At 39.5% G+C, this 23,312-nt stretch overlaps 1 protein-coding gene across 1 annotated transcript in view; it reads left to right on the forward strand.

Moving 5' to 3' along the window:
- Positions 1–23,312, forward strand: part of ARID5B (AT-rich interaction domain 5B) — a 169,662-nt gene that overhangs the window by 81,688 nt on the left and 64,662 nt on the right. Inside the window, exon 4 of the mRNA XM_074339490.2 lies at positions 1,066–1,296. Coding sequence (XP_074195591.1) covers positions 1,066–1,296 — 231 coding nt within the window. The remainder of the gene's footprint in view (positions 1–1,065; positions 1,297–23,312) is intronic.

Below are 23,312 nucleotides of genomic sequence, written 5' to 3' on the forward strand. Positions count from 1 at the left end.
GAAATGTTCTCCTGAGTTAAGTTGGTTCCTGGAGCTCTTTCCCAAGGTTGCTTGGGAGTCCTCTCAGCATGGTTCTCCATGATGTGCCAAGGTGCCAGATAGGTTTGAGGAACATGAGAAGATACGGGGTATGGGATGGGTGGAGGGCAGAGAAGGTGGCCATATCAATCAAGTTGAGTCAGATGGTGCTGCAAAAACAGTAACCCCAAAGCACGGTCTCACCTAAAACAAGAAAGGTTTCTTTTCTACTTATGTTATATGTCTATTTAGGATCAACCAGGGACTCTGCTCCATGTTATCCTCACTCTAGGACCCAAACTGGCAGAGGTACCACTGTCTGAAACATTACAGATGTCCAGAGCGAGGGGAAGGAGAGACTGCGGTCAAACAGTGGCTCTTAAAGTAGCCACTCACTTCTGTCATATTTCATTGACCAAAACAAGTCACCCAGCCACTACACTCCAGTGGGCTGGGAAGCACAGTCTTTCCACGGGTCCATAAAATGAGCCAGAAGTATTTGTTAAACACCACCAGAGCAAAGGATGATGCTCTTTAGGCCCAGGGACATCTGTCGGGGTCCAGATGACCTTTTCAGAGACCTCAAGCACTGAAAGATTATATAATAAAAAAGGGGGGGGGGCACATACAGACACCAGAGATAAGCATAAAAAAGCTCAGCAAAATTCTGATTTTTCCTCAGATGATGACTTTAATACTAAAATATATACGAGGTTCTTTCAAAACAGTTTTTTTCAGTTTTCCTCCTTGCTGGCAATCCAAACGTTGCTTAATCTGACTATAGGGTCCTCCCTCTCTTTCTTCTCTCCAGTTTTTCTTTTCTCTCCAGGTAGCCTGAGGCTTTTTTGTGGAGCTGGACTGGTGAGGTGGGGCTGGGAGGAATGCGTGCATTAGCCAGACTGTGACGAAGATGAGCTGGTGGAAGAGTCTGGTTGAAGACTGTAGTTTTACCGCAAAACCAGAAGGGATTCTTGAAACGGTGCCATGGCCATGACAGTTCTCTGTTGGAGGGAAGAGGGTAATGAAAGTGTTTTCTTGTTTGTCTAGGTGAGGATGAGGAAGAAACGAACGTGATCGTTCTCAGCTACCCTCAGTACTGCCGGTATCGCTCCATGCTGAAGCGCATCCAGGACAAGCCGTCTTCCATTCTCACAGACCAGTTTGCGTTAGCCCTGGGTGGCATCGCGGTGGTCAGCAAGAACCCTCAGATCCTGTACTGTCGGGACACCTTTGACCACCCAACTCTCATAGAAAATGAGAGCATATGCGATGAATTTGGTGAGTCTCTCTTTTTTTTTTTTTTTTTTCACCTATATGAAACTTGTGCGTGCGTATCTACTGTTTTCAGTTCTTGTGAAGAGCAGTGATGGGGAACAGGGCTTATTTTCACAAGCCTAATGTGCCACCCCACCCCTCCCATCCTCCGAATTACTGCGGCATAAGGCGTCACTGCCTCCTTGGCAGCCTCTGTTTACCAGGGTGAAAGATTATTATTTAGAATTTGTTGTTGAATATAGAGTCTGAGGTTGCTTGGCCAACCTTAAAATTGGACTTTAGGACAGGAAGTTCTCATGCTAGTTCTTTCTTAAAAGGCTTTGGCTATTCAGATACGGATTTGTTTTATTTAACTGATACCTCATTTTTCAGTGTTATAAGGAATTGTGAAAATGCATTAATTTTTGTAACCATTTCAGTATTATAAGGTGAATAGATGATAGATTGATAGATAGATCCCCATACCCATATCGTTTCATATATATGTATGTATATATACATATACATTCATCTTTGGTGGTCACAGGGTACTATATATAGATATCTATAGATAGATGGATATAGCTATGGATATCTATCTTTATACACATACATGGATATCTATATCTTGATATCTACACATGTAGATATATATGTCTATCTTTATACACGGTGCCCACCAAAGATGGATATACACACACATATCTTTATCTGTACCTCTGCCTAGCTGATCGATCATGTGTCTCTATAGACAGAAGGGAAGGAGGAAAAGATATATCATCAGTTTAGGAGACCTTGCATGATGCAGTGAGTGATTGGAGGCAAGCCAAGATCACATCTCTCACATCCTCATTTTCTCGTCTGTTCTTTGAAGAGATTGGATCATATCAGTGATTCTCAACAGGCTGGGCACATGTTCCCTGGCCATTCCTATACTTATGGAGACCTGAACAATCCCTACCTTCCCCCTCCCCCTTCTCTGGGAATCACCACCATAGAGTGACCAGTATGATCACTGAGTCATGCTGAATTCCTCGTGGGTACCCTGGTGGAGAAGAGGTAAAGACCCTGGCCTAAAGGAAGCACGGGGTCCCTTTGAGCTGGAACATTTCTGGATTCTGTTGGCTAACATTTCCTCAAGGATCCCTAGTTTGCGGATTATTCCAATTCAGATTGTTTTGCTGAACCATTACAGGCCTCGACATGGCTTAGGGAGCCCACTATGGCCTCTCTAATCTGATTATTTGCGACTCTTGCAGCCCTGTAGCTGCTGTGGGAGGGATGTACTAAGTAGGTGTGTGGACAGAGGAGAGGTGAGAATGAGGGGATGGAATGGAATGAGCCAAGAAGGAAGGGAGGAAAGAGGAAGGGGACATGACAGTTCATTGGATATGACTTTTTTTTTGTTTTCGCAAACTGTGTTTTCAGATGCCTTTCACAACTCTGGCTTGTCAAATGACTGTCAATTGGTAACAGAGTGGTAGTGTTTATATAAGTTATTTTCCTCTTCCAAGAAGAATTTATTGTTATATTTTTAATATTCAAAAACCTTTATATTCAAGTTGATGAATGTATCCAATACATTTTTTTAAATGCCCTCTTTTATCAGATCAACATTTACAAAACTTCCCTTTTCAATACTTCAATTTTGAGTTTTTCCTCAGTCCCTGCTGCTCCCACACACTGTCCTGTTTGCTGCTAAAAAGGCCTCTGAATTCCTGACACAAAATAAAACTCAAAGAATGCTTTCGCTCGTATAAGAGTATTCAAAATTAGAGTTTCACAATGTAATATAATGAAAAACGTTTCAACCTTTTGGCTAATTTAAGAGTTATTAGTCATTGAGTTTCAAAGCTGTTGCATCTAGAATTGGTAATAGAAAGAAGTTCCAATTTAACAGTGATCACAATAGTTAAGAGTTACTGTATTAGTTTTAAATATTCTCACAAACACAGACACCTGACTTTTGAATGTTTTCCTGAATTTTCTTCTGGTATAGCTAATTTTAATGCTGTTTTTCTTCTCCAGCCTCATAAAATGGAAGCTTTCTTTTGGAATAAAGGTACCTTTAAAGAGCTTCTAGAATGGCTAGTTTAATAATTAGAATATTAGATAATTTTTTAGTTATATTTTTATTTCAAATAGTTTGTACTTCTAGTATTGCACTTTAGTAAGTGAACCAAAAAAAAGCTTATTTTGACCTGATTTGAACACATTTACCAACGTCCCTCCCCCATCTTCCACTTTTGGTCACACTCTAAATTTCCAGAGAACACCCTTTTAAAATCTCCAACTGGTTGTATTCGAAATCAACATGAGTTAAAGGGTTTGTTAAAATGTGGGGTTGGGTTTCTCCAACCAACTAACAGTTGGTGGAAGAACATAAATTTAATTAGTGACTAGCATTAAACAAATGTTCCTAATATTAAACACTGCCAGATGACTGAAACACTTCTGTCAGATTACCACGAGTGCCAGGGGGCCCACAGATGAATTTCTACACAGTATATATTCTGTACCACACGTTCGGTGACTTCAGTAATTGGTCAAATGTAATTTAGGTAACAGTATGCCTCGGCTGTAAAAATCAAATTTTATTAGCCATATCACCAGGTGGATGAATGGTGGAGCTGATGGCAAAGAGTTTATAGCAGTTAGCAGCTACACCTTTGACACATGAAATTCATAAATTGCCATAAAAATACCTCCAAGGCCCTTCTGAAAAGGACAGTGTCTCCTTTCCTATGATTAAATAATGTTTATTTTATTAACTAATATATTTTTTGCTTTCTTCTATTAAATGGGATTATGGAGTGGGACTGGGAGGGGGTGTTCAAAAGATAAATAAAACACAGTCCCTGCTTGTTTTGAGGATTTGAAATCTAATTGGGGAAGACAGGATTAACTCACCTGAAAGGTTAACTAATGTTACAAGAAAGTTGGTGATTAAGTATTTAGTGAGTGTTGCAGAAAGCAAGTGCAGTAGGAATTTTGCAGTGGGTTGGGGGTGGGAAAGGTAGAGTGGCTGAAGATGGTGATCCTGGAGAGAGGGCAGGGAAAGCCTCATGGAAAAGGCAGGACTGGATCTGGTTTTAAATTAAGATTATTAGAAACCTTTAAAAAATATCTAGATCATTTACAATTCATATCCTGACTCTCCATGTTAGGAATGGCTGCCTTCACCCTGCCTTCACCTCTCTTAGGTTTCTTTGCCCTTAGCCATCACCCTCGGTGGGCCTTGCCCTCTAGGTGGGTTTTATAAATGGTCTGATGTCCCCCTGAGAATGGAGACATGAATGTGAGTCTGTGGACCAGGGTTGGGATGAACCTAGGCAGCGGCTTTGGAACAGGAAGTAAACATTCCTTCTTGGGCTGGGATGCCCCACATTTTCTCTGTGTGCTTACATTCCCCAGATTCATATCGGAAAATGGGCTTTGCTCTGTGTGACAACCTTGCCCAACTGCCCAAACACCTCCCCCTGCCCCATTGTTTCAGTGTTATTCACTGAATCACAAGTTTAATTGAACAATAAAAATAAGGCATTGAAATCTACCATGAGTCCCTATAAATAAATTCTCCTTAGAGTTTTATGAAACTGTTTAATGAAAAGTTTGATTAGAAACTATTAAAGAAAAATAGAATAGATGAAATTTCATCATTTAGTCCCACATTACAGTAGTGTGATTTTGATTTTTATTTACATTGAGATATTCAGAATAGAGTAAATATATCCTGGTTTTAATTAACTACCCTCCTTACTTGAGAAAGGTTATTTTAGGCTTGAAGGGTTTTGATAGCATACCATCTGCTTTTTTCACTGTGTTTTATTCAAGTCCCTTTTTGCTTACAGCGCTGTGCGATGTCTAAACTTATGACATAAGCATAAATTGAATCATAGTAATGGTAGGTGATTGAAAAGCTTCAGGCTCGACGTCCTGCCCGCATTCTTCCATCTTGTCAGTTACAATGCTCTTACAGGCAGTGTACTCTTTTCTTAGCACAAGAGAATTGACTATTTTTAAAACTAAAGCCACGGACTCCCTATTAAAGCATTATGAAAACTGTTGTATTGCACATGCAATTAGGAAATGAGATTATAATAACAGCCGGGGAACGGGACATTATGAATGACGATTTTTTACTCTATGCATAATTCCTGCCCCCGCTGCCTTGTTAGAATCTCCTAACAGAAGGCACTCTCTGACAGCCCCCCCATCTTGCTTTTACCTCTTTTTATAATTCAATTCCTCTTTTGTGAAACACATACTGTCATTTGTATTGTGTTATTGTCTGTGCTATAGAGAAAACACACAGATGCAAACATTTTATCTGTTTTTCCTGTTAGAACAATAAAATGTCCACTGGTTTGTAATGTACAATGTTTACATGAATATCACACAGATTGATTTCACATGTGTGAAGTGTTGACAGCTCAATCCAAACAGAGGCATGCACTGTACAGTAGGTAAATGGATAACTTTAGTTCCTGGCTTCCATCAGAGAGATGTAAGGTGGACCCAATATACATAAATGAGATGAAATCAGTCCTTCAAAGTGGATGGGCCTAAATGGATTAAGATACGTTTCATTAAAAAAAATACTAAAAGATACAGTTTATTTCAGTCTGAGTTTTGAATTGCAAAGAGACAAGCTGTGCTTCTAAGTTCTTTGGAGTTGTGTGTGTGTGTGTGTGTGTGTGTGTGTGTGTGTGTGTGTGTGTTTATTAAGGAATGAGATGGAGTTAAAGAAAGGAAATTGTAATTCACCTGAAAAGAACAGAGATGAGATGGACTGCCATCTTGGTGTTCTGACCTTCACCATATAGAACACCAGGAGCTCTGACCTTCAAGTAGGAGAAGTTGGCTACATCAGTGTTATAACATATACTCTGCTAATGGGCAGAGGGGTACCACGGTCAAGGAAGACGAATGCTAGGCTCTCAGAAATAGCTCAGGTCTAATCAAGGCTCAACTGTCCAGTGTGCTGTGCCTCTGAGTGAGTGACATAAGGCCCCTCACGTGTCCCATCTTAAAATTGAGCAGTAACAACCCACTCACCAGACTCAGAATAAGTCTATATTCACTTGATTTTTAAAAAGTCCTCTTAATAAATGAAGGTTTTCTATTGTTTCTTTTGGAGTGTTAGGCCTTGGACAACTTACGCTCTACACAGATCTTGCTCTTTGAACAGTAAAGGAACCATTTCCCTAAGGCTCTTGCTAGAAGGACTCTTGCTAGAACCTTAATGGAAAAGAAAAGTTTTCTACTTTTTATAATCTTTTAAAGAAGCTTTTCTGACTCTGCGTTTAACTTTTCCTTTCCATTTTCCTGTTGGGTGAAAGAATGACATTATGGACAAAAGAAGAAAAAGCAGAGAGAGGAAGAGAACTAGAAAAGGGGACAAAACCTTTACCTATGAAAGAAAATTCAGGACATATAAAATTATTTTGAAGCATAAAGGATGAGCTGGACTCTGCATTTTCCCCTCTACACATCACATGTTTTGCTGGAAATGAAAGGAAAGGCAGTTGTTTTGTTAAGGATCATGGGAATTTGTAAGTGAGTAAACATTTTTTTCCTTGCCAAAGTAGGTTTCATGGTCACAGTGGATTTCGACCATCAGATGCCTTTGTTCCTGGCCCGTGTCCACATTCAGGCTTTTGCCGCCTGCATGTGCTGCCCACCGAGCTCCCGAATGATAACAAGGCAGACATTTCTCTTTAATTGAAGCCAAGTGGGAAAGGAGTTGCTTCTTGTATATTGCTGTTTATGCAGAAGGCATAACCTGCAGAGATCTCACTTTGGAGGACTGCTTCCTCCTGGAAATTTTCTAGAGGTTCTGTTTAACATTAGAGAATAGTCTGACCAAGACCTCTCTTGGTACCTTTGGCATGGGGACAGAGAGAATGTTAAGTTCATCATACAACATCGTAAACCAAACCCAAATAAATCTGCTGGTAGAGGTGTATCGGATGTGCTCTGTAGTACGTGTAATGATTAACACATGGCCTCGGCGTCAAGGACAGTAAGACACAAAGAGGGCTGGAGAGCAGACTTTCATGGGCATTGGAAGCTAGGGTACCGTCTCTCTTGGGGATTCAGGAAAAGAATTTTTATGTTGCTACTGTAAATTCATCCACAGAGTCATGATATATGGAATGGGTGGGATTAGTGAATTTCTTTTCTATTTTTGGAACTTGAAAGAATACTTTTAAATAACTCTGGACTCCTTTGTAGCTGAGTGGACTCAATGGGTTATTAAAAACTATTTGGACTCATGAGTACAGTAAACTCTTGTTCACTCCAGAAGAAAGGATCTATGTCTATATTGGCCAGTATTTCACCTAGCATTTCATCTAGAAAAGCAAGCAAGTTATATCCCATTACATTAGCAAGGTCAACATATTCACTCTAGGGTGAAACCGATATTTTTATCAATTGAAAAAAATCACACACCAGATCCAGATCATTGAAAAAAAATCACAGACAAAATGCTTGTTTGGGGTAGGGATGAAGCAACGAGGTTCAAGATAAGTCTGGATTCACTTGATTTTTTGAAAATCCTCTGGATATGTGAAGATTCTCTCGAAACCCCTTCATGCTATCCTGTCAGGGGAACTGGATTGATTAAAGTTCAATCCAGTAGATGGACTCTAGGTGAGGCTGTCTGGGGATGCTTAGAGCCTAGCACAGTGCCCACACTATGCCCTTAATCCATTCATACATTTTACCAACATCTATTACATACCACTATATGCCAAGTACTCTTCTGGTCCTTGTGTACAGAGTTGTGAACAAGACAGAAAAGTTTCCCACTCTTCAGCAACTCACACTGGAGTATGTAGGGAGGGGAGTGGCACACTGCAGTATAGCCCGGACCAGAGCTTGTAGATATAGGTCATACCTTACAAGGTTGTTGTGAAGATTAAATGAGTTAATGACTTAAAGCGCTGAGGTGAACATGGTAAGTGCTACCTAAGTTCTCATTGTTATCCAAATCTTCTTGTACCTCTTGCACCACCCAACACAACCTTAACCACATATTGAGCCCATAGTGGTTCTTCAAAAAACACCCACAAGATTGTTTCATACCTGTACAGACTGCTGAGGATATTGAGGTATCATTTGCTATTCAAAATCATTCAACATTTGTTCATTCCAGAAATACTTATTTGTCCTTCTGCATGGAATGTGTTTCTCCAGATATCGTGGGTCTGGCTCCTTCTCATCATTCCAGCCTCAGCTCAGATATCTCCTCTCCAGGGAAGTCTTCCCTGACCTTCCCCTTTGCACAAGTCCAGCTCTATCCCATCACCCAATGTAGAATTATCTTCCTATACCTCATCACTATCTGAAATTAACTCTTGTATTTGTTTCTTTATATATGTATGCTCTGATTCCACCGTCCCCCCCATACTATAATGTTAGCTCTTTAAGAACAGGGAACATTTCTGTCTTGTTCATAACTGTGTGTCCAGGGATGAGAATAATAGTTGGCACATAGCAAGTGTGTAATAAATATTGGTTAAATTAATGAATGGATACTTGCATGCTATATGTCAATATCGTTGTTCTCCCTCATTTTACAAATGAAGACACTTAAGCACCATACTATACAGCTATCAAGTGGCAAAACCAGGACATAAACCTAGACAGCCTGGCTCAGCATCCATGTGGTTAACCATTACACTAGGCTGCCTCTCAGCGTGGACCTAGCTCAGAAAGATCTTTCAGGCTTCCTGACATCAGGCTAACTGGAAACAGATAACTGATCACCAGATCTCTGGATAATGAATACACGATTGGTTATGTAGGATTTAGAGATGGTTGTGTGTTGGAGTCATTATAAAAGGAATGATCGTAAAGATTCAAAATCTGAAAACCATTAGATTGGGATCATGAAACTTTGATGCCAGCCACTGTGCTTTCTTGTCTATATTATACCAGTCTTCCTGCTTTAGCCATTGTTGTCCATTGGTCTCTTTACAAGACACCAGGCAGAGTGGTCACTTCCCTGCTCAAATCTTCCAGTGCCTTCCCATCTCAGACAAGCGGATATGAGTATAGAGCCCTCTAAGAGCTAGACCTATTTAGAAGTTGAAGGGGGCAGGCAGTAAACTGCTCTGTGTTCTCAGGCACTTGTTTTGAAGACATAGGGTTGCGATGCTGACAGGACTTTCACTCTCCACCTCTCTGTAATTTTCTGCTTAGAACGCACTGGCTTTCCCAACTTGGCATCCTCCTTTAATGAAAAAATTATAGGTCTAATTTCAAAAAATGAAATGTATGCAAGCTTTCCTGCTTCTATCACTTCTTTATTTCTGTAACACATAAATCATTTCCCTTTTTAAAATTAAATCTTGCTTGCTATGATTTGGTAATGGGTTTTCAAAGAAGGCAGAGTAGCCAAGCTCTTTGGCACCAGAGCCAGCTGTGCTGCCTGCTCAGGAAATCTTCTCATTGCTGGCTGGCGTGGGCCTTGATTCCATCATCTGGGCTTTATGCTCCCTTTGGAAGTTGCCTAGAAATTCTCTCCCTGAGTATCTCTTCTATGAATGGTCTTTTTAGCTCTCCAGTCGCCATTTTGGAGGACTCAAGAATAGATGGGACTTGGGTAGAAAAAGACTGACGTGTTCTAATGCTTCTTCGGTGCTTCTTCATTCATTCATTCATCCATTGAACACTGATTCTGTTGGACAGAACCCCAGGCATTGTTGGGATGAGTATTGGTCTCTGCTCTCAAGACTCTTGAAAAGCAAGTTAACTGAGATAAGACATAGAGCAGTGGTTTACTACAATTATTATCTGAGATCCTCTTAGCAATCCTGCATTTTACCGTGAGCGACCTTGTGGTAACACAGCTACAATAGGGTCGCAGACCTAGCATTTTGCTGAAGTGGGAGTTGTCTTCCCCTAGTCTGCTGACCCCAATTGGCAGGCTCCTTCCACCACAAAGTGAGAGGAGCATGGAGCTAAGAGTCAGGAGTTATTCTGATATTCAAAGGCGATGATATCTGCCAAGCTTTGTAGTTGGGAAAGCTTTACCATATGATGGACGCTGAGAGGCAGTCAGCTGAGGGCCAAATGAGGAGGTTATCAGCTATATGAAAGAGGGCCTGGGTGTCAGAGGAGGCCTCTTAGAGGAAGTGGATCTTCAACTGGAGCTTGAGGGATTCAGAAAGGAGGAAGTTATTTCAGGTGAGGAGGTGGTAAATACTCCGGACTTTGAAGCTCAAAGAAAGAGATTGTTTCCTCTGCCATTTTTAGCTTTTAGTGTAGACAAAAAAACAGCCTCCACGAGCAAAATGTATTCTTCTTTCTAGAAGATGTTACCTTCCCCTGAAGGAGCACGTGCTTCTGGGTCCTTCTCTCATAGGCCCCATTGAGGCTAGGACCCAGGGGAAGCCTCTTGGAGGACAAATCAACTTGTCTCTTATTAAATTGGAATTTTTTCCTTGTGTCTGTAAGAAAGAAAAGGAAGGATGCACCAACGTTGCAGTAGGGAGTAAAGGAGTGAGGTGCCTGCTTGGTTTCCTGGCTACTTAAAGGGCTGCTTCAAGGCTGAAAGGGCTGCTTCAGAGCAATCATCTTTAATACCCTACCTACTCCTTGTCCCTTCTGTGTTACTCAGTACTTTTCCAAAGTTTGTTTTTCCTTCTGCTTAGTATTTAACGGAGTCTATTGCATTTCTCTTTACTAGATTCTAAGCTCTTAGAGGGGTAAGAACTATGCCTTCCTCATCTCTGTATCAACATGTTTATTGAAATAATATAAAAACCCTGCTAAATTCCAGAGGGCTTCAGCTTTCCATCAACTTATCTCCTTTCTTAGAGACAAATATTTCTTGACCTCAATCTTCAAGCTTTAGTTTATTGCCAGTTGATTTAATTCTCAAGGGCAAGTGTCTAGCTCAAAGGAATTGCTTTGTTTTGTTTTTTTTCCTCAACATTCACCTTTTCAAACGCAAGGAATGGTCTTCATAAATTGATCAATGTCTTTGGTTGAGGATTGTTCATTTGTTATGATGCCTTACCGGCCCTGGAATCTACACAACCTAGAATGGCATTCTTTCTGAGGAAGCTGAGGACCATCCTTAATTTAATTTAGGGCAAATGGTAACCAGAAGTCAACACTTTGATATTTCCAGCCTTTAACCCACAGATGTCAGAATTCATTGTGGAAATCAAGGAATAGTGGTAGCATACACTTCTTTGACAAGTTCTAATTACATGTGGGCTCTGTGGATCAAGAACGTAATATAGATCACAGTTCAGGCTAGAATCATATCAGAAAGTGTTGGGAAAGAAAGGGCTTAGCCAGTATAATGTTCATTATTAGGAAGATTACTTGGTGGGTGGCACTTATGCCTCAAGGATACTTTATGGATCATTGACTTGCCGCATGTTATTTGTAAATGAAGATGAGGCCTTCTGTCTCTCAGAAGAGTTCTGTAGACGATCCTCGATGAGGCACGTTCACAACACACAGGGTTTAGCAGGTCACACTTTCTTCCTCAAAGTCCCAGATATGAACATTAGGTCTTTAAAATAGGAGATAAAATATTTTAATAAAGAAATCATACACAGTGCTAGAAACTGTACTCGATAAAGCCACTGATTCCTACCCCATCCCCAGCACATACGCCTTTAAAAAGAGAGAGGATGTTTGTACTAGTTGATTCCTCTGAGGTTTGTATTTACCGCAGCATGTATCACAGGTCCCATGCTATAGAGAATGCATTCTGTCCCATAATTCTTGAAAGAAAGGAAGTTGAAATGTGTCAGGACTAGAACAAACAGGGACTATGGTTGAGCCCCCATTAAATTGTCTTGCCGACCCTTGGGGCCAATGTCATTTGTCTGAGCTGAGGAGGTGGCCTCAGAGATGCAGAGAGCATGGCCTTGCAACTCCCAACCATGGTAAATGCTCATCCCCACTCCCCCACAGGCCTGCCATTCTGTTCCTCATGAGAGAGGAATAACCTTCACATGGAAGAGCACTCCTCATATTTTTCAAAGAACCTTCACCCAGTGTTCAATGTCTTGCCTCTGAGCAACTCTGTATAACGAGAAGGACCAGTGTCATTGAGCCCATTGGGCAGCTGAAGAACTGATCAGGAAAATCAGTGGCCAAACATTAGTGCAGCAGTGGTGAGACCACAATGGGATTTGGGTGTTGACTTCTTGACCTGTGCTCTGATTACCTACAGTGTTTCCCCGAAAATAAGACCTAGCTGGACCATCAGCTCTAATGCCTCTTTTGGAGCAAAAATTAATATAAGACCCGGTCTTATTTTGATATAATATAAAACCAGGTTTTTATAATATAATAAAATAATATAATATGATACCAGGTATAATATAATATAATACCGGGTCTTATGTAGTATAAGACCCGGTCTTATATAATGTAATATAAGACCGGGTCTTATATTAATTTTTGCTCCAAAAGACACATTAGAGCTGATGGACTGTCCGACTAGGTCTTATTTTCGGAGAAACACAGTGATTTCCCTGAATGTGGCCCAGTGCTAAAGGACATGACATCTCAGCTTTAAATGCAGCAAACCCTAATTAACCAGAATCTTTAGTTAACCAGATACTCCCTGCCCCTCATTCCCTTTGTACAGTATTTCAAGGATGAAAAAAAGTAAATGGTAAGAAACAGTTCAATGTTTTCCAAAATATTTTTCTCATTATGAAATTATGTCCATTATGGAAAGTACAAGTATAATAATAATAGTAATAATAATTGCCATTCTTCTGTGAGCATATACCATATGTCAGGCCTTATGGTTAAGTCTTTTACATACAGTATCTTACTCCTTAGAGCGCCCTTGTAAGGAAGCTCATATTACCCATCACTTCACAGGAGGAAACAGAGTCTAAGAAAGATTACATCAGCCTGAAGTCACACAGCTAGTAAGTGGTCAGGCTGGATTCCAGTTCAGTTTTCTCTGGCTTCAAAGCTGGTATGCTTATCCACTCTTTGATATTACCTCCCTAAATAACATTGATAATCTCATCAGTGTTTATCTATTTCCTTCCAGTCTTTTTCCAAAGCATTTTTATTTACTTGAGAACATGTTATATATGCAGTTGTTGTGTCTTAAAATTTTAGTTCTTATGAAATAAGCATTTCCCCATATTGGTATATACATTTTTATAAACACCATTTTAATGGTTGTATAATACTGAATTTCTCAGAATTCATACAATCCCTTTCTATTAGAAGTTTATATCGTTTCCTCCAGGGTTTTGCTTTGTTTTGTTGCTTTAATGTATAAGGTATAAGTAACACTGTAATGAACATCTTTATATATAAAGGCATCAGCTTTTTGATGGTTTCTTTAGGATAAATTCCAGGAACCTCTTATTGACCAAAATAATTTTCCTTGTAAGCAGTAGCAGAGATATCAGATAAAAAGAGCCTGCTATGGGCGTAGTTCACAAACGGCCCTATCTGCTGAACCGTCTACATCTATGACTGAGGACGCTGAGAACCAGTGTTCAGAATGATGACCTCGAGCTTCTGTACAGCTCTAAAGCACAACAGGAGAAAAATTTCTTCAGTGAGTGCTGGGCTTAGGCAAGAAAGGGAGCTTACGCAAAGCTTTTCACATCAGCATCAGTCTCCTGATGCTTAACTAAAAATTTGATTTTTAGTCTCAGACCTCCTGAATTTGAATGGGTAATGTCCTGTTCCCAACATATTAATCACACTTAGGAATACCTAAAGTTGGGGTCGCTGGCACTGGTAATAGAGAATGGCAGTTGACAAAGTAATTATTCCTGCCAGCTCCTCTTTCCTTAATGGCTTCTGTCCAGGTGTGATGGAAGAACCCTGGAACTGCAGCTGGTGGTGACATGAGCTTTTAGAGTGTAGTGAGAATCAGCAGCGGAAGGCAGGGTATGTTCCTTGGACGTTCACAGGCTCAGATAAAAGGCCTTGCCTTAAGTAAAAGTGCAGAGCCATGATTTTATACGGTTACACTCTAGTGCTATTAATTACCGAAAAATTGAGAAAAAACACAGTACACTAGAGAGGGCACTTGACTGGGAGTCAGAATAACGGGGTTCAGAATCTGACCCTCATACCAAATAGGGGGCTTCAGAAACTCAGGTAAGCCCATGTCTCCATGTCTTATATGTGAAATGGAAGGTTGGACTGGACTTTTGAGTTTTTTGGATTTCAACTCCCTTTGAGAATCTGATGAAAGCTATGAATCTTCCCATAAAAAGGTGCTTGCAAACATCCTCCTCCTCATCATCATCATAGCTTTGGAAAATGTCATTAGCAAAAATTGACATATCAAGCAAATATAGAAAATTCTGCATGTATTTTTCAGGATCCACAGGCTGTGTGTAACTTTAGATTAAGAACCCCTGGACTGAATATTCTTTAAGATCCCTTTCTATTCTCACATACTGGCATTCTATCAGTGAAACAAATAATGATTTGTAATGATTCTCTGTAAATTTTACATTTTGTTAACTAGGGCAGATCATTTCCTGAGAATTCTGGTTAATGAAAAAATAGTAATAATAACAGCTTATACCTTTCATTGAGAGTGTACAGTGTTTCAGACACTCTGTTAGGTGCCTAAATACACATGGTGTGATCGAAAAATATGGTGAACGTTTAAATTTAAAAAATTTATTACAGTAAAAGACACATTGCCATTAATCGCCCACAAATACTCCCCCTCACTTCGAACACACTTATCTCATCGTTCTTGCCAACTTTCTGAAGCAGTTCTGGAAGTCCTCTTTCATGTCTTTACTTCATCTTCCATCATGACAACACTCCGTGTCACAAATCACTTCTGGTATATGACAGTTTCTGTTAAAACATTATGGTGTGTCCTCATCCACCTTATTCACCGGATCTGGCACCGTGTGAATTCTGGCTCTTCCCCAAAGTCAAAATAATTCAGGACATCAAGGCAGCCACAACAGCGCAGCTAAAGACACTAGTGAAAGAGGACTTCCAGAACTGCTTACAAGAACCTGACTCAAAATTTCTGGAACTTTTGTCAAATACATAAAACAATGTTTCTACAGGAGTAGCTGCGAACGAACTTTGCCTTTACCTACGTGGTCCGCTTCCCAACCCCTGAACAATGTCAATTTAGTGATTCGTGTGAGTGTATGCATGGCCAATCCCCTCAGTCTTTTCTGACATATATGGAGCACCTGCTGTAGGTGAGTTGTTAGGCTGGGAAGACTGCAGCGAATGACAGGTTTGTGCCTTCAGCGGGTACAGCATCAGGCCTGATGTTCCATCAGTGTGCACGGCTGGGTCCGTTCTTCTAGGTCAGGGTACTGATTACAATCTAGTTTACGTAGGGCAATCTGCGGCCTTCAGGCCAGTCTTATTGGAACACTGCCACGGCACACTCATGCGCCTGTGTCTTATCGTTGGCTGTTTATGTGGGGCAAGGGCAGAGTTGAGTATGTCCCACAAAGCCAAAAATATTTACACTCCGGCTCTTTACAGAAAAATTTGCTGACCCTTGCTACATACCAAACAACTAGAAACTATATTTCATCATATCTCAGGCAACATTGTACCGTGTTTCCCCGAAAATAAGACCTACCCCGAAAATAAGCCCTAGTTAAGGTCGTCAGCCAGATGGATGCATTTAGTACGTTATGACAATGTTCCAGAAGAAGATGATACGACTGTATTTGAATAAATGTAGATTGTTGTACATGAAAAAATAAGACATCCCCTGAAAATATGCCCTAATGTATCTTTTGGAGCAAAAATTAATATAAGACCCAGTCTTATTTTCGGGGAAACACGGTAACACACATCATTTTTATAGGTATTGCTAAGAAATAAAAAGCATTATAATTGTAAAATACCATCAATTGAGAGACACCCCCCCCCCCCCCCCCAGTTCTGGAGACATTGAAATGTGAAAAGAATTGGGACTCTTACAATCAAAATTAGGTGCCTTACAGAGGCAGTTTTTTAAAATGTAAATGTGGATTTTCTTATAGGCTGTTTTCCCCTGTCCATAAATCAGCCAGTCTGTTGACTACCCCTGAAACCTATAATAATAGATCATGTGATGGAACCCACTGAATTAGGAAAGTGCTGGCTTTTTGGCATGTGTCTTCCCAAAGACTGTTGCTATTAATGAGTGGAAAAATATTTTGGCATTGTTCTCTGAGACTATTTTCAACTCCTGTTAGTATAAATATTTAGGGTGTTTCAGTACAGTGGCTTGTGTGGCAGTAAAATTGTTAGTTCTTTTATCTTAGGGCTGGAATATTTAAACAGTATGTTTGTTCTTAAAATGTGTTATGAGGCTACATACGAAAGGCTTTGTAGTAGTTTGAAATGGGAAGCTTCTCAGATGCTGCTTATGGTCAGATTCTTACCAGTCTGAAAAATATGCTAATTACATACAAGGCTCTGAGCAAAGAGAGTGAACTCAATATTACAATTTTAAACTTCCTCAATAAAAATACAGGATGCCACTTAGGGCGAGGTAGTGATAAATACATAAGTCTGTGTGCCTTGTACATGGACACAAATTGACCATTATGCGTACACATATTCACATAAACTACCCAGATAGCATTCATATTTCAGAATGTAAGTCATGGTATTATGTTTCGTTTTTTTTTCTTCAAAAATAGAAATTTAGGAATTCTGAGTCAGGCTAATTATTTGGCTAATTCAGCTGTGGAGTAAGTTATTAATGACCCCCAGATGTTGTTTAGAGTGATAGGGTATTTTCAGTTGTGAAATAATATTTTCTTTTTTTCTGGGCAAGTGATATTTCTTAATATGCTGTATACCATCTGAATAAAAGTTTGATGGCAGAACAGTTTGCATGTCCCATGTAATTGCTTCTAAGTGAGCTCTTCATTCTTCACATTTTTAGCTCTAATTGCTTTTTTTCCCATATGTCTAAAAATAAATATTTGCAAGTTTTGCGTTCTGCTACTCATTGTAATACATAAAATATTTGTACACTGAGCAAAATTCACTGATAATGTTCACAATCGGCTATTTAGAGAAAGTAAGGTTTGTGTGGTAAGAGGAGATAAAATACATTTTTATTAGTATAAATGCCAAAAAAGCCATTTATCATATTTTGAAAGAATATGTTTAAAGGAGTGTCCAGATTATTTGACCTCTGGACTATTTAAATAGATTCAGTTGGAAAAAGACAGCCAGAGTCAGAAATAGTCTGTTTGTCTATATAATGGATATTTTAAATGATCTTTGGAAGGTGGCAATTAATTTTTGGTTATCAGGGACAGGGGCCCCACTATGTGGATTATTCAAGTCCCTGACTTCCTGGGCAGGTCTCCTCTGCCTTTATTTGAGTTTATTCCAGCTCATTAGCACCTCCACCCGAAGGCTGGCAGAGAAAAGGAGGGGAAGAAAAAATGAAATCACTCTGCTGTTCTTAATGGCCTTTGGAAAGAAAGGATCATGAATGAAATAGAAACCAGTGGGAAAAATAAGCTATTGGATTTTCTGTGTTTTCTTTTATCCTTGCCTTCCTTGGTTGACATAGAACATCAATAGTTGGCTTAAAGACTTTTAAATGAACGCTACGTCGGAAGGCTTTATAGTTATAATAGCAATATCATTATTCTCTTTACATTCCGAAAGACTGGGTGAATTCCAGAGACGTAAATACTGTCTAGTCTCTATGTTGGTATGTTCCCAAGCTTTTTCTTTTTTTTTGGGCGGGGGTGGGGGGTGTTAAAAAAAAAAAACCGTCCTCCAATCAGTTTTTATGCACAGAATTCCCCTCCCCAAACCCCATATTAAAGGTAACAACTATTTGTATATATTCAGATATAAACGTCTGCTTGGCCACTGTATCTTGTGATCATATCTTATGCTCCTTGACCTGGAGATATTTTGCATTAATGAAAATTGGCAGCTTTGGTCTTCCTCATCAGTGTTTGCTTCTTAACGTGTTGCTATATTTACAATTCACACAGAACAATCTGTAACAAAGGTTTGCTTTTGTCAGAACAGCTGCCGGATTTATACCACATCTCAAGGTTCTATTAGACGTGACAATAAAGTCATTCTTCAGTGTTTGCATTACTCAGCCATCTTTTGATATGTATTCTTTAAGGCATCCTGGCTACATGGGTCTCAAATTTCAGTCCCTCTTTTGGACCACCATGCAGCCCAGAGCTTTTGAGCTTTGTCTTGGAAGCTCCTTCCATCAATCAGAATACCAAATTTACATTGTTAAGTTCCCTGGAGGTGTTAGAGCTCTGGATTCAGCAATTATTGTGAATAAGAACTTTGCAGCGAGGGTGAGTGCCAACATTCCAAGTGCTAGCACAATGGAAAAGAGAAGTAGTTTATGTTAGAATATGGTCACATTCTTCTGATTAAACCCACTCAAAAAAGACAACATTGTAATATTTTCCAATGACTGTTTATCATGAATTACGTCAGCCTTCGTTTAAATTGCTATTATTTCTCCTTAATGCTTCTTGGTGCCTGCATAATTTACAGCACTGGCAGCCTCGGGACTATGAAATAACCTTTCACAACCAACACACAATAGTAAAGAACATGGCGTTTTTGTTGTTAATTATTATAGGACTCCTTTAACTTTTACAAAGTGACATAAAATATTGTTGAGGTATTTATGGTTCAAGCTACTTTTACATGGATCTATTTTGCTTCTGGCTAGTTCTTAACTAAAGCAATCATTTGTGGTTATTAGGCCGCCGGAGATATTATGTCAGAACTGGTTTAAGAGTATTATTATGTATCACATGTCATACACTACATGTCAGCACTTGAGGCTGTCTTTCAATAAAAACAAATGTAATTTTAGTTTCTGCTCTTTTAGGGATTGGCGATTTGTAAGCTAACCTGAGTTCACTTGAAGGTGTCCCAACTGTTCGGGAGGGAGCCTGCCTCAGCCTTCCATCATGCACTGTTAGTCTCTTTCCTGTGGATTTAAGACCTTTCCAAAACAAACTTTGGCAAAGGTTTAATTCAGAGTGAAGATTTGCTTCTGGGGAGCAACAGAATTAGCAAGGACTGGTTAATTGCCCATGGCTGAGCTGGTTTTGATTTCCCCATTTTGTGGTTTTTCTTATAGATTTTCTAAGCACTGGGTCTTCTAGTTATGGCCCTCTGAAGGGAGGAGGAGAGCCCCAGCCCACTGGAGACCCTGCCTCACACATTCATAAAGGCTACCCGAATACTCTGGAGCGAAGTCCTGGGTAAAGGGTGACAGAAACAAAAAGGATGGGAACACGTTTGAGTTTCCACAAAACTACACTTTGAATTAATATGTCACTCCCCTGGGTTCCAAATACTATGCATATTTTCCAGTCCTTGCTTTTTTAAAGCAAGAAAGGAAGGGCGTGCCAGAAAGTTTTACAAAGAATGAAAACACATTAATGACTCATGTGAACAATTACTGATTTTCTTAACATATAATTTCTTAATTACTGTCAACCAAAATAATTTGCATGATAATATTTTCCCCACCCCTCCCCCATCTGTGTTTAAGAGCCATAAAATAGTGATCAAAGAGTCTGTTTGATCAATAATAGGGAAATTTAACTCCTTAATTCTTAGTGGATTGATGGGACTCTGACATTGGATATTCTTTAGAATAATCACCTCCAACACAATGGGCAAAATGAGCTTTCCAGTAAAACAAACAGCTTTGAAAAGAGCTCGGGGGCATTTTCTTTAGCTTGAATTCAAGGAGGAAATTGTGACTTTTATGAAACTTGCATAAATTTACATGTATCCTGTCAGAGTTTTAAAATTAGACAACATGCCTGAATGCCCTGGAAATGAGTCTGCCATCCAGATTTAGAGTGCTTTTAGCTTTCTTAATTAAAGACATTTCACAAGCCAACCCCAGAGAAGAGAATTAAGCATTACATAAGAATGTAGCAAAGTTTGAGATTTAATGAGTGAATATTACCAATTTATAAAGGAGATAAAAGGTGTGAAAGGAGCAGTTGTTCGGAGTTTTCTGCTTTCTTTTTTTTCTTTTTTTTTTTTTTTAAATGTAAAAAATGGAAGAAGTGAAAAGGCCAGGCTGCCATTTGCTGTAGCCCTCCTTCTGGAACTGGTTCAAAGCTCACAGAACTGACTGGGGCTGTGAGGCTTGTTAATGAGCACTCGTGGCAGTGAACTGGGATCATGGGTTTGTCACATGAATTTATATATGTGTATATATAACTCAGAAGATAGAAGGCAGAGTTGTTTGAGAAACCCAAAACAATTAAAATCATCCTAAAGACCACATTTATAAGAACTCAATGTTGAACCCTACAAGTGCTCATTTGAATGTTTTTAATAACTGCTGATAGTGAAATATAGTTATTGAAAATTGTTTTTAGCTACACATGTTATACCATTTTAAGAACTTAGACTAAATACTGTCAGCCTGTGTTTGCTTTCCTAACATGTTATTCATTTATTGAGAAATTCAGAATGTAAAACATCTGGGAATAACTTGGTGTGTGCAAAGTCATCTTTACAATGTGTATATTTCAGAATTTCTTTTGTGTATTTATTTAGAAATATGGGAAAATTCTGTAAACATGTCCTGGAATGTATGTAGCATTTGAATATGAAAGGGAAAGTTGGCGTAACTGAAAGCCCAAATTTCATTTTCTATAAATATTACTCTGTTAGAAGAATGGGTTTCTGAAATTAGAAGATTCAGATTATGGGTAGTGACAGGGAAGTATCTCTCTTTGCCCTGGACTGAACATATGAACCAGCAATGTCCGTCCATCCTGGCCCTTTCTGGGGTGTGATGTGATGTTTGTATCTAAATAAAGGAGTTAATTTATTTCAGCATTTCAAAGCCTGAGCTGGAGCATCGATATAATCGAGTATGACCAGAAGGGCTACACCACTGCGGTGTTAATAGGTCCCTGGTTCTGTTCAACAATTAGCTCATGTATTTTATAGCTGGGCCTTTACCAAACTGGTGCCATCAGCACAATCACAATAACTGGGAGATGATACAACATAGAGAAGAGTCAGAGAAGGGAAGTTATTAATGATTTGTCATTTTCAACTTTTTTTGGAAACGTCGAAATAAGACCTAATATCATATAGCTCTTCTCAATTCTTAGAAATGTCAAATGTTGTTATCACTTTAGTAGCTCTGTAACCCTAGGGTCATTCCCCTGCCCCAGGTTCTCTAATCCTAATTCTAAAAAGAATTCGTTCTTTGCGATATGAGCCGAGCTTATATAATTAACTTTGTTGGTGTGGTTCCGTGGGCTGATGAACTCTGAGATCCTCCAAACACCACTTTCTTGAGATTCTAAAACCCATTCTGTGAATGATGTTCTCTAGACAGCACTTGGGTTTCCAGCTAAGGGGCATTCTTGCTTTGTTTTAACCCACTAGGGTATGGGTTCCTTTGAAAACCTCACCACATTCCTTATGCCTCGCAGGCACCATGATCCTTCATTTGTGGCTTTGGCTCTGGACTTGATATGATTTGAGGGCCATCCTCAAAGGAATATTAAAATCAATGTGTTTTCCTTGGGCAAATATTCCCTGGGTCTTATAAAGAACTGAAATGATGGAAAGGAGGTGGGATCTTACTTTCTGGCAAGGAAATTGCCCTACAATTTAAATTAAAAACAAAACAAACAAAAAAACCCTGAGTGTGAACAATCTACAGATATCTCCTATAACTGGAGTACAAGGTTAAATTTGTTTATTGACCAGGGCAGGAAAACCCATTGAGCCAGTGTCACTAATTTCCCATTTATTTTCTTAAAAGTTTAGATGAGGTCTCTAGATCAAGGAAATACTGGAAACAAGCCAGATACATGCCTCTGAGTTTATCTTTTTCCCTTTCCTGAACTTTCAACACACTGGGGCAAGTCTCCCACCCTTTCCCTAGCACCTAGTAGGTATGGCAGTACCACATAGTGGTGGATGACTCAGAGAAGACTGTTTTGAGGATTTTAGCCCATTGGTGTTGGCCAGCTCACACCCCTTGCTATGGACAACTCTTATCTTTCATTAAAGTAACACTGCTCTTTGGATATGATTTCTTAGCAGACAGTCGAATATTTGAAAGTAACAAAATGCTTATTAGAATATTCATTAGTTCAGACTGTCCCTGGGTTTGCATCTTAAATTTAAGTGAAGGATCTCTTCCCTATAGTGCCTCCTTTAGCCATCATTCATAGTTTATAAATGACCAGCCCTGAAAGAAGTATTGCTGTCTTCAGAGTTCCATGTATACATGACATAGAGTCCTTTTCAGTCTACTCACACCAAATTGACCAAGTGGCATTTTATATACACATGGGCAGGTCATTGCCACATTTTTAGTCATATTCTTATACCAGAAGAATGAAACACTGAAGAACTGAAGGGATTGGTCAGTTTAAGGTTGGTTTGGAGGAGGAAGAGGCTAAAGATTTATGGAGTATACCATCTAATCAGAAACAACAGACTCTTGTTCAGAACACGGGGAAAAAGGGGTGGGGGGACAAAGAAGGATGAGATAGCTGCAACTTTGAATAGAAAGACAGACAGTGTGATGTGACAGTGATCAAGTGAAGGGAAGCCTTACTTATAGAATTAATAAGAATGGTCCTTTTGGACGAAGTTAAGAAGGATATTTCTGATCTCCTAGTCAAGCCACAAATATTTATTGAGTGGCATCTGTTCTGCCCTGAACTGTGCCCTGGGCACATGAGAAAATACAGCCTACTTGGGAGAGTAAATAAATATATTTGAACTGATTCATAAAACAAATTGTGCATAGAAGAATGAGGAGCTAGCTGTATTATAAAGATTACATGCAATTGAAAAAAGATAATTATGGCCAGGGTGATCAGGGCCGCTTCCTGGAAGATTTTCAACTTGGGAGGAGGATAGAGAAGGCTTAGGTATGTCCACACTATTTAGTACACTTGTGTTGACAGTTTTGAACCTGATGGGTCTTTTTGTCCCACCTCTAGGAGAGGGGAGTCAGAGCAGCTGGTCTTCACAGCATATTGGGATTGGTGGGGTTATGGGTGAAA

Source organism: Rhinolophus sinicus, chromosome 15, assembly GCF_057876585.1.
Source record: "Rhinolophus sinicus isolate RSI-liver-muscle chromosome 15, RSI-T2T, whole genome shotgun sequence".
Classification (NCBI taxonomy): domain Eukaryota; kingdom Metazoa; phylum Chordata; class Mammalia; order Chiroptera; family Rhinolophidae; genus Rhinolophus; species Rhinolophus sinicus.